This window comes from Zerene cesonia, chromosome 19 (assembly GCF_012273895.1).
Source record: "Zerene cesonia ecotype Mississippi chromosome 19, Zerene_cesonia_1.1, whole genome shotgun sequence".
NCBI classification, from domain to species: Eukaryota; Metazoa; Arthropoda; class Insecta; order Lepidoptera; family Pieridae; genus Zerene; species Zerene cesonia.
In genome coordinates, this window is record NC_052120.1 from 2,325,929 (window position 1) to 2,338,550 (window position 12,622).

A 12,622-nucleotide genomic window follows, 5' to 3' on the forward strand; every position below is an offset into this window, starting at 1 on the left:
AAGTATTATTATTATAACCATTTATACAGCGCACGCTATATAACCTCATTCAACCACAATTTTCCGTCGTAATATAAGGTTATATGTATCGAGTCATATTTATCAATTTGCTGAAAAACAGATATTGTATTTTGTGAACTTTTATCACACTATAACAAAGTATTAATTTTTCCAGTTTATTTTGGAACAAGAGTATAATATTTATTATATAGATCCTTCTTTCCAAGTGGAAATATAAATAATTAAAGAGAAAGGCAGTTTTAGCTTGGTATTTATTGAGATTTTTTGGTATTGGCAAAATAAAAAATAGGAATGAAAAACATATATTTTCATGTTATTACCGAATAGGTGTTGCGAAGACTAACAATTAATTGTAAAGTGCTTTTTGAGCTTAAATGGAGGGAAATTTATTCAAATGCTTCAACTTAGACGATTTCTCTATAATAGCTTCGCCTAATTATATGTCAAATTAAATAATCTTGAAATCAGTAGTGAACAAAAAACGTGGATCGCTCACTCTTAAAAAAACAATGCATCTTTTATTAATGCGATTTTCTCAGCAATGCGCCCATATCAATGAATTATGAATGTATTGTGCTTAACATTTAGTAAGAACTAATAGAGATATCATAAAGACCATAAAAAGTCTCAATGAGTATCTTGCCTATAATCCGTAGAACATCCCATATATTTTTTCAAGGTTGAAGGACCCAAGGTTGGCCAGAAAGCAAGAGCATCGTCCGTGAAACGAATGACCAGTACACACTGTTTAAAAACATAATTCTTGGCCTACATAATTTTGGTTATTCGGCAATATAGTGGCCAGTTCTGTGTCAAGGGTATAGGGCCAAAAGATTTGCGTGCTAGCCACTTGACTTACCGTAATCGATAGGAGATTTCCGACCTTCGCTCCTAGAATTTTTATCCTTGGGAATTTTTGATTTGTCTTAAATAGAAGGACATTTTTTTATATTTTGAAATATGAATAACGTATTATATTATTATTTTAAAAAAATACTTCATCGGACTTTGAATTGCATATACTGTCTCGAAATCTATCTAAATATAAAAAATGTTTCATATTCTTATTCAGTCTCTAAAATGAATTAATGGATATCTAGCCAACTATCTACTACTTGGAAAAAAACTTGGAAAATTAATTATCAATGATTGTTATCCCTATTACACTATAGCATAATTTTAGTTTACATTATGAAAAACGCTAATGAATTAATATGTTTGATACACACTGATGCCCAAGTTAACGTGTAGCATCCAATTTCCTGATGTCCTGATTTTGGGGTTTGCCGCATCGCTATTCAGCTTTTGCAATATCCGCTGGGCTTTTAGTAAAATTAAAACTGACCAGCAAATTGTTGAGTCACCGTGCCCTTTTACGTTATGAATTATAACCCTAGCTCCCTCAATAAACGAGCAAGCTTTCAACTATTGCTGGAGGGGCATCCTGTACATTAATAGGTTTATTCTTGAGAATATTTCTAGCTATATATATTATTAGTTTACTTTTTATGTTTAACTAAGTTATAAATAACAATCAAATAAACGCTATACAACAACAACACTAAAGTAGTATTACACATGACCTGGTTTCATAAAAAATACACAAAAATATATGAAATATGACTTAATCATAGGTTATTGCAAATTATAACGATTATTCATTTTATGTATCGAATTGTACCTAACAAATAATCTCACAATATTGTTATAAATACAACACAATAACATACAACAATAGGGACTATTTGCTTAATATAATGTTGGGTATCACAGTTACTGATAAAATATGTCAGATTTTTTGATAATGCATCAATGTTATCATTAGTATACAAATATTGAAAATTATGAACGAAACGAATCTCCAAATAAATAAATTTTTATTCCTTGATATTAGGATCCTATGTTGGAAAATTAATTTGAGAATGATATGTATATTTGTATGATTTAAAAGAATATCTGTGGTAGTAAACAATTTACTGCAAAAAGGTGTGACTTCAGACATTCTGAGGCTATTCACGACAATCATTAAATCACGAAACTGCAGGACATTTTGTTAAACACGTCGTAAAATAAACATAAACTTCCTTTACTTTCATCAAACAGGAAAACATAAAATTAATTAATATTGTATAAAAGAATATCCATGTTTAATATAATATATTTATTGATAATAAATTGATAGTGAATGTAATAAAAATAATAGATAATTGACTGAAATTCATGTAAATTAATTAAAATGTAATCGTTATTAACTCAGATTAATGATTAATAAAATAATAAAATAATTACTGAATAAGGCATATTTTAATTAAGTAAATGGTAAATTCGATAAAATTGTATTAACGTAGTACGTAGTTACATAATATGAATTAAAGAACTACTAAATTATGAGTGGAACTGTGCTAAAAATAGTAATTTAAGTCATAAACCTGCTGTAGTGACCCAAATCACCTAATCGTTACAAGATTTGGGTGCGCTAAATTTTACCGACAAATTGTGGTGTTATTTGCATATGAAAACTAAATTAAGGTATATTGTAATTTTTTTTATTTGTTAGAATGGGTTTCTTCGTGTAACTTCTGTAATAGATTTAGATAGTATGATCATACAACATTGATCGAGAGTTATTTTTATCGTATAAAGTGTCAATTTATTTCGGGTTAAATTACTTGTAAGATTTATCAGTCTTTATATAGATTATGAAAATAATGTTGAGTAATCAGAACGAAAATTTTGTCGGCAGCTAATTTAACGTTGACTAATTTAACGGATGTCTTTTGCCCATATTCTTTTCCTTACCCTTCCCAGTCCTTTCCTTTATTCCTCTCATTTATCCTTTTCCAATTTGAAGTCGGCAATCCATTTGTAGAGGCGTAAGATCTGCAATCCACCTTGCGCCTCTCCAAATGTTTATGGGCGATGATAGCGCTTACCATCAGGCGACCCACCATCCGATCGCGGCGCTCCATTGCCGATGATGACATAAAAAAAGTTAAAATAAGAAAAATCATATTGCAATATAACACCTATGAATTATTTCGGAGACATTTACTAATAATAAATTGTTTGCGAAACCCTAACATCGGTATATTCGTACATCAAAGTTTAACAATGTTCATAAAATCCGTTTTAAAGCATTTTACAGTAATGACGATCGTGTCAAAATACTGTGACAAACTTCACATTTGCACACAAATTACTTTCCAAGAAAACGTAGTGGTGTTGTGGCGAATAAATGAATTAGGGCGTGGCGTACAATTAACTTTGCAATTTTCCGGTACTCTACATATATAATTTTATTTCTTAATGATACCTATTGTTAATTTTTTTGTATTTTTATATAATATATTTTATATTTTTGCAACGTGGTATGATACCTTGAACCTAATGTATCAAAACTCAAAATTACCAAGATACTATCACAATAAATCTATTAGTACATTAGTAAATTATTTTATAAGCTTAGTCTGTCATATAATTTTGCATGTTTGTATGTAACCGACTCATTTAGCCTTCATTTTGACCCACTACAGATTTAATTCAAACTATGTACACTTATGAATGATCGGTGACAATACAATAATGTCATGAGTTAATATTATTATCCTGAATTGGATCGTCAGGGTTAAATAATTTGATTACATCTACTATGTATATATGTATGCAAGTGAGATAATTTTGCTGATTCAAGTGTGAATTGGTTTTTTTTTTTATAAATTATTAATATTAAAGTTTTTATAATAATTTGAACTGTTATTGACACAGTCTTTCTTGAATTTCATTTAAAAGTGTTGAAAATTAAATAATATAATTTATATTTTTCTTTCAGACCACCGGGATGACCCCTCTGATGTATGCCGTAAAGGACAACAGAACGTCATTCGTCGAACGCCTTATAGAACTTGGCTCCGATGTTGGCGCGAGGAATAATGTAAGTTGTTATGATAGTGAGTAGATCAACGTGAAGGAAATTAATAAAATTCATGCATGTTTGAGATATTTTATGAAGTTTTTGCATTATAAACTACGCGTTGTATTGCTGAATGTTGATATGAAATATCATAATATAGATATACACGTATCTTATGATATTTTCAATGCATAGCAAATAGGTATCGTTCTAGTTATTAGTAGTAGGAAATTTCGCACACTTGTAGTTGATATTGATTATGAAAATAAATTATATTTATGATATTTAATTAATATTATAAAACATTGCTGTTTTTTAGTAATACTTATTATGATTTGGCATTAACGTATCAAGAACAAAACAAAGGTAAAAAGGATTGCAACAGACTAAATCGATCGAATCTCAACCACTTCGGGTCCACTAATAATAATTAATAAGTACCTTTTATTTCCTATTTGAGTGAACTTACCTGAATTTTCAAGATTAGTATATTCTAAAAACAAAACGAAGGGGTAAATGCTAGATACTGAAATAATAGGGTGAATGCTACATATATTTTCATAGGCGTAAAGGCATTTTACTGCATCAAAGGTTACCGATTCAACTCGATAGCATAGAAGATATGAAGGAAAATTATAAGGTCAGCTTTTGACGATAGGGCAAGTTATAAACGTGTTGAATTTTCGTAACATTACTGACCGAGTCGAAGCAACTTTCGCGAATTTACAAACGTGTAATTCAATTGGCACTAAGGTTAACCCATTTCTAATTCTTTTACACTTTGTATGTCCTGGCAGGGTTACTTAATAAACTTGTATTATTCATTTGATTGAAAATCATAAATAATCACTAATAGATTCTTTTTTATGCATAGTAGTGAAGTCCCGTGTGTATGGGGCAGATGATGAACATCTGTTTCACTGATCGATTTTCTTTACGGACAAGTAGGTGATCAGCCTTCTGTACTTTTTTTTATGCATACAATTAAAAATAAGAAACTGCCAGTGAATTTAATAAGGTCACGACTACATGAATTGAATGAATCGTTAATTTTGAGTCATAAGGACCGTGAAATCACGAAAGTTCTGGCGTCATCTAATTCACAAGTTTAGAGGCACGCGAGGCGAGAATTATAGCAATGTTGCTAAGAAATCAGAACGATTGAAGTTCAGTCTCCCTTTTGCGTTATATCGGTACCAATTATGTGTGATGGGGAAGTCGACAGGTCACGCGATAACCAGGCGAATGTGTGCAAAACGGCAAGGATTGCCTTCTCCTTATTCTTAATAGCTTTTACTTGAAGCGTTAAATGCAATGCTGCGTTTTCGCTGCCCTGTTTCTCTTGGGTAATTAACGTTTAAATATAAACGAAGCAATTAACGAAATATGGATATTGTTAAATATTTCAACTATTCGCATACTTTTTAAATGAGAAAAACAAATAAGAAGATAATTACATTGTTAAACTTTTAAATAATTAATCTTAGACACAATAGTTTTCTTGAAGAATTTTATTTAAATGTTAATTCTGCATTATACAGCACATCCAATAAGCACTTAGCACAAAATATTTGAATTTATTTTTTCTTATGTTTTCATCTCGCAGGACAACTACAATGTCCTTCACATATCAGCGATGTACTCGCGAGAAGACATCGTGAAGCTTCTTCTCTCCAAGAGGGGAGTCGACCCATTCGCTACTGGAGGAGTAAGTTGTTAATTTAGTACTTTCTTGTGTTTGATTTTACGCAAGTATTATACATTTAGAAATTAAAAACTTTTTAACGGATTTTAAACGCGATTTATTGATTATATTATTAACCCGACGTTTCGAACAGTTTACAGCAAGCGTCGTGTCACGGTCAGTTTTTAAATTCTAAGTTGTTAATTATTACTTTTATCAGTTTAAGTCTTCATGTATGATAACGTTATGGCTGTCAATAATTTGCAATTGGGAGTAATACTAATTATTGTCGTAGTAACAGGCGTATGAATCAATATAACTAATAAACCAGAAAGAAAATGAATGACAGTAATATTTGCTAATTATTAAGATAGGCTATGTGCCTATTGACTGAATATTATTCAACGGATGTCCACTAAGACATGTTTTTGCGCCTACAGGTGTTAGAAAATGTGAAAAGAGGTATTATTTATATATATCCAATTTTACATATTTATGTCAGGCTGCCTTCACCTCTTCAGGATATTTTCTATTAAGTTAAACTATCAGTTTGAACGACAATATAAATCTGACAATATCAGCAACCAGTGAAAACCGCCCTTGAGAAGAATGAAACCCCATCTACCTATTTATAAGGGAATGCTTTAAAACCACTGAAAAATATTGAGTTTCCAAATAATCTAGTTAGAGACGACAATATGTAAAACAAATGTTTTTATTTATATATGAATTTCAATATGGCCCATAAAATAAACAATATTGTATTATTTTTAGGTTTTAATGGTTTTATACAAACCATCCTGTAGATAGTAGTCAGCTACTCTCTTTGCGTAGCGTTAGTACAGCTCTTTGAGACAAAAAAAAATAGTCACTAGGTACATATAATTATAAACTAGTGTTGGCGATGTTTTCATTTATAGTTCGCATCGCATCTAGTCAGTATATCAAAAAATTATATTAAAATCCAATGTACCTATACACAGAGTCGTCAACAAACAGCAGTCCACCTTGTATCCAGCCGGCAGACGGGCACCGCGACGAGCATCCTGCGCGCGCTGCTCACCGCCGCGGGGAAGGATATACGACTGCGGCCTGATGGGGTGAGGGAACACTTAGAAATATAATAAACGAACACTCTTCATTTGTCACCATAATTTTAAAAGAATAGGAGAAAAACTGTCACTAGGCGGCCGAATCGTAGCAACGCCTAACCTCTCGGCCACCCATGATCCCGCCTCAGCAATCGAATTTTTTCTACTCTTTCGGTTCATGTGCCTAAAATCTATCGAATCTTATGAATCTGACGAAATCTTTAATAAACAGGTTATCCTCATTGAAGCGCTTTTCTGTTTGATTAAATGCTTTAATCTCAACAACGACAGATTCAAATTGATTGAAAAAATACTATGCCTTTATCACATCACGTTACAATTGGAATTATCGTCGTAGTTGTATCGTAATAATATATATAATGCTGTAATGGGATTGTTGTTGGAAGATGGAAAGTGAAGCAGCTTTTTTTTTAAGCATTGAACATCTTACAAGATCTTTGAGAGCAAACGAGGATTTAAGAATACAAAAGTGACACAGCTTTCCGTGCACAACGAATTTAACACGTCATTTTTTCATTTATAATTACACTCGTATTATATCGTTTTGTCTTGACAATTAAATTACAAGACACTCGTCCCGGCTCCGCCCGGTTATCAGGTTCCCGTTTTATCCCAAGGGTGCATTTAATCGACATAAAAATTATCACCTAAGTCAGCTTATACCCTGTCTTTATGCCAAATTTTATCAAAATCCGTTTAGCAGTTTCAGCGTGATTAACGGACAAACATTCAAACAAACAAACTTACATATTTGGAATATTAGTGTGAAGTGTGATAGTGTGATTTAAAAGTTAGATGACACTAGCATTTACTGCGGATTGAAACATAAAACAAATTAAAAGGTACAGTTATAAATAATATTAGTCCCTTTAAAAGTTTGCAAAATCTGAGAAACACAACATTCGCGTTCTCTGACAAACCTACACTTAATTAACCTTTAAAATGTAACATTTCAATGGAGTAAAACAAATAATTCACATTGATATGTAGGTTTTATAATTCTTATTTCATAATAGACATTTAATACATTTAATAAATAAGTTGAAACAATTGGAATAATTGTGATCCTTTGTACTCATGTAATTTTAGGATTAAGAAGATCCTTGGTCAAAACTTATTCCTCTAAAATCGTATTAAACAACAATTTAAAATGTAGTCTAATTACCTGTCTGTGTTTTAACATTTCACTGGTGCATTTTTATACCATTGTGTATTATTGAATATTGAACAGATATAATTCGAACCAAGGATTGAATCAGTCCTAAAGCTTTTCCATACTATAACAAATAAACCTTTCTAATCTCAGGAAATTTGCAAAATTTGTTCGAATAGCAGGAAAAGCACATAAGTACTTTACTATCGCGTGTGTTAAATAATTTCTAAAGTAAATTACAGGTCTTATTAAAGAATTGTACAAACCAAGTGTAGGGCCATTTCACACTACCTTCACCTGTATCCTTATCGTTGTTTATAACTACAATTTTAACTAGATAAATCGTAACTTCTTGCTTTATTTACTATTTTATTACACGAATGTTTTAATTCTTTGTTTGTGCTTTTGTGGAGTTTTTATTATTTTACCTTATTCTGCGAGGGTATTCGCATTGTATGAAGTGGGCGGAAGTGACACACAATCTATAATGTATCCGTGATTTAGATTGCTAGTACAGATATATATTTAATAATAAAACGCAAGATTATTCTAGAATTTGCAACCTTGACTTGGATTGCAGGATTGCTTTAAGAATTATATCCTCTACCTCATAAATCTAATACAAAATAATTCGTCCTTATATTATGGGTCGTACAGTATAAAGAGTTTCATTAAATAAAACTATAGATATAATTTGTGTATTATATGGTATAGCCACATAATTGTTTTGGAATTTAAGTTTTTATTACATTATGTAAGTCGATGATATCGAAGTTTGGTGGTGGTCACACCGTATACCTATTGGTCCTTATGGATACAATTATTTCTTTAAAAGTTTGTGGTCTGTTTGATCAAGGGCATGTCAGTAAATAGACAGATTTTTAGCAACAGACATAATATGTGTTATTGCATATCAATATTTTGGAAACACACTAAAAGCTTAGTGGCTATAATGATATAATATAATTAAATGTTTTAAAAATTGAAATAAATTATCATGTTATTAAACAGGATTTTTCTAATAAGGCATTAGATTAAAAAGCATTATTTATATTCTAACAAACGGCGCGAATATGATGTGACAATTTATTTAACAATTTATCATTTATAATCAGATATATTTCTAATTATAGGTAATAAAAACTTCTCGTTGCAGCCTTTTAGGACGTCCACTGTTGGACATAGACCTTCCCCAAAGATTTCCAATCAATACTTAATAACATAAAACTGAGTTCTAAAATGCAAACCTCCTTAACAATACACGTATTGATGTAATAATGAGACGTCGCGGAAACCAATAAAATATGAACTTTATGGTGATGTTATGAAGGTTTTGATTGTTCGGTGTCATTCCGAACAGAGCTGATGCAGCATTGGTCTCGAGGATCGCGTGCAGCGCCTGTCGCCTGGCACCGACGTCCCCGAGAGCCACGAGGAGCTACCACCACGCTTGTAAACAAACCCTACCGTTTCTATCAACTTAAGACAAAAGAAATGGATTCATTTTACACTACCACATCAATCACACTCACCGCATTCCACAAACACGCATACAGAATTAAATACCTGAATTTAAAGCGAAAAACAAGAACGAGGCTGTTAAGGACATTCCGACACAATCCACCCCCACGAATAGTAACTAGCTAATTAACTTGAGCTTTGCCGAGTTAAACGTCACAACGCAAAATTTACAATGCAAATCGCTCGCGGAATATTAGTTATAACGTCAGCAGTGAAATTCAAAATTACTAATTTTAATACAATAAGTCTCAGTCCGCCCTACGACACGAATAGAGAAAGGCAGTTTTACCATGTCCTAGCGGGCCTTTGTTCGACTCGCCGATGGAGGATCAAGTACGTATAGCCGGTGATATGAACGGCCAGACGAAATTTGTCGGCAATCGCATGCGAAGAACAATTGAAAATCGATTTTGTGTTCTGCCAAATCGAATGCACATAAGTCTCAACAATTGTTTTCGAGTGTGACTTAGAACGTGCAGTGATACCGCACTGCCGTCAGTAGTTCGCGTATAGACATCGCACCGCATGCAGTTCTGTCTAGGCGTGAAATCGAGATGTCGTTGAACGAAAAAAACGTTCCTAGGAGCGCGAACCTCAGCTTGCGCTCAGGCACTCGCAGTCCTCCGGTCAATCTGTCGAAAGACTTGCAAAAGCTCGAGCTGAGTTACATAGAGCTGAACAAAGAGCGCGCGCGGTTGAAAGAGTGGAAAAAGTTAATGCACGAAATGGTGTTGCAGAGAGGCAAGATCCCGCTGCTCCTCGCCGTGGAGGCGGGCAACCAGAGCATGGTGCGCGAGCTGCTCAGTGCGCAGACGGCGGAACAGCTCAAGGTAACTGTATACTATTACTAGTTGGTGTCACATTTTTTTCAGATCCTAATAAAGATAAAATGAATTCGCAGTCTTGCTCTATATAGGAAAAATAATAAGAAATTTTGGAATGTAAGTTAAATATGTATTAAATTATAATTAAAAGCTTAGAGCACAATTCAGATTATAACAAGTGTGAGGGATAGAATTTTTGCTTAGGCTCTATCAATATGATGTGTTGATTTTGGCAATATATCTGATATTACAGGCTAAACTCGAAATAGATGTATGTATCGTTAAATCATATAGGACATATAAATAGGATTCATCAATAGACGTCTGAAACAACGAAATCTCATTTCACCATAGGCGTCCACACCAGCGGGTGACACAGCGCTTCACCTCGCAGCAAGGCGCCGAGATGTGGACATGGCTCGCATCCTCGTGGACTATGGTGCAGCTGTCGACGCGGTGAATAGGGCGGGACAAACGGCATTACACATAGCTGCTGCAGAGGGGGATGAGCAGCTTGTCAAGTATTTCTATGGAGTCAGAGCGAATGCAGCTATTGCTGATAATGAAGGTGAGTGGGGAAGCGGCTTGGTTTCAGATAATATCGGAGGGAGGTGAACAGCTTGTGAAGTAATCTAGCTGATGGAAAAGTGGTGTATAAAATATTAAACAATAAGGAGAGAATAAGAAAATGGGAACTATTAAAAACAAAAAGTAAAAGGTTAATTCACTAAAGCCTAGAAAGAAACTTTTTGCTAGATATAAAATTAATAGAATTTAAAAAAATCTTATTTGTCCTTTATTACAAGATCAAACTACATTCATAACGCAAATCAGCTTCATCATCATCATCATCATCAGCCCATACATGTTCCCACTGCTTGGACACAGGCCTCCTATGAGGGTTCAGGCAGGGGATTATGGCTATGGCCTGATTATGGCAAATCAGCTTACTCTTAGAAAATTATTTGATTCATGTTATATATTGACGTCATGGTCCGTGAGTTCAAGACCTATATTAATACATAACCCTGATAAACCTATTATAGACCGAACACCGATGCATCTAGCCGCTGAGAATGGCCATGCAGCTATCATAGAACTTCTAGCAGACAAATTTAAAGCATCGATATTTGAAAGGACAAAGGATGGGAGTACTCTGATGCATATAGCGTCTCTGAACGGCCACGCTGATTGCGCTATGATGCTGTTTAAAAAGGGTGTCTATCTTCATATGCCAAATAAGGTGAGTACTTTTATCTTGCTTTTCGTTTTTTCATTAGGATCATATAGGATTAGGTACGGTTTGAGCAATGTGAGAGATATAGTTTGTCTTCTGTAAATCTTATGACGACATAAAAAATAGACTCTTTACTGCCCTCTAAAGTTTTCTATTGGTTGATTGTTATTTAGAAGGATTAAACTAGATAGAAACCTAAACAAAAAGATATTTGTAAAATAAAATAATTCAACCGTTAATATAATTGAAATAAACGTAAATATTAAAAAAAAAACAGTTATTTTAAAACCTCAAAGAGATTCCATACCTCACTGAAAATTATTGTCATAGTACGTAATAGAGACTTTTGTAGACGTGCGAAGCCGATCTTAAGTCTTAGCCACTAGTAGAGCAATTATAAATGATAATATCATGCCAATATAACGTTGCTTACCGAATTTAGTTCATGGTCATATAATAACGTTTTCTTTGGTGTTTATATTTAACGTTCTTACAGTATTATAGATTTGTTTATAGCGTAGTTGTGAGTATTTAGGTATAAACTATAAAGGTACGATCTACAACATTACAAAGGCTTCTATGTTTGAGTTTGAGTTTGATACTCAAACTTATAGTGAAGTAGACATTTTTTCTTACTATTTACATAATAAGGGTGACACCCTTAAAAGGGAGAGACCGTTATATATAATGTTTTAAAGCTATTTAATAAATTTATGAGATTTCTTGTAGACTTTTGCAATAACATAAACTTTATATTATCTTTCAACGATAAAGCGAAAATGGTTTTTATTTAATCTTTCCATCGCAATTAAACAACTTTGGATTCGTGTTATTTAACTTATATGACCTTGAAGTAAACATAAATTAAATTGGATGAAATACTAGGAAATGCAATAAAATATAAAGAAATATAACCGTAAAAAAGTGCTAAATCTAAGTGGTTACGTACACGTGACTTTAATGGATCCTATGAAAATAGTTTGCCGTTTGACCTACTGTTAGTATTACATAACATCCTTGCAGTTAATATAGTTTTTTTTTCTTTGAAAGTTTTATCGAAGCTCTTTATGGGATATAGAATTTTTCAAAATAAATGCAATGTTAATGAACTGGTAAACAAATTTTGTTTTAAAGCCGTAAAAAAAATTCATATCCGTTTG

At 32.7% G+C, this 12,622-nt stretch overlaps 1 protein-coding gene across 1 annotated transcript in view; it reads left to right on the forward strand.

Moving 5' to 3' along the window:
- The window catches only part of LOC119834451 (serine/threonine-protein phosphatase 6 regulatory ankyrin repeat subunit B), a 31,699-nt gene that overhangs the window by 9,307 nt on the left and 9,770 nt on the right, over nt 1-12,622 (forward strand). The window contains exons 2-7 of the mRNA XM_038358814.1: nt 3,851-3,952; nt 5,538-5,639; nt 6,599-6,715; nt 10,139-10,231; nt 10,580-10,793; nt 11,272-11,468. Of these exons, the coding sequence (XP_038214742.1) occupies nt 3,851-3,952; nt 5,538-5,639; nt 6,599-6,715; nt 10,139-10,231; nt 10,580-10,793; nt 11,272-11,468 (825 nt within the window). The remainder of the gene's footprint in view (nt 1-3,850; nt 3,953-5,537; nt 5,640-6,598; nt 6,716-10,138; nt 10,232-10,579; nt 10,794-11,271; nt 11,469-12,622) is intronic.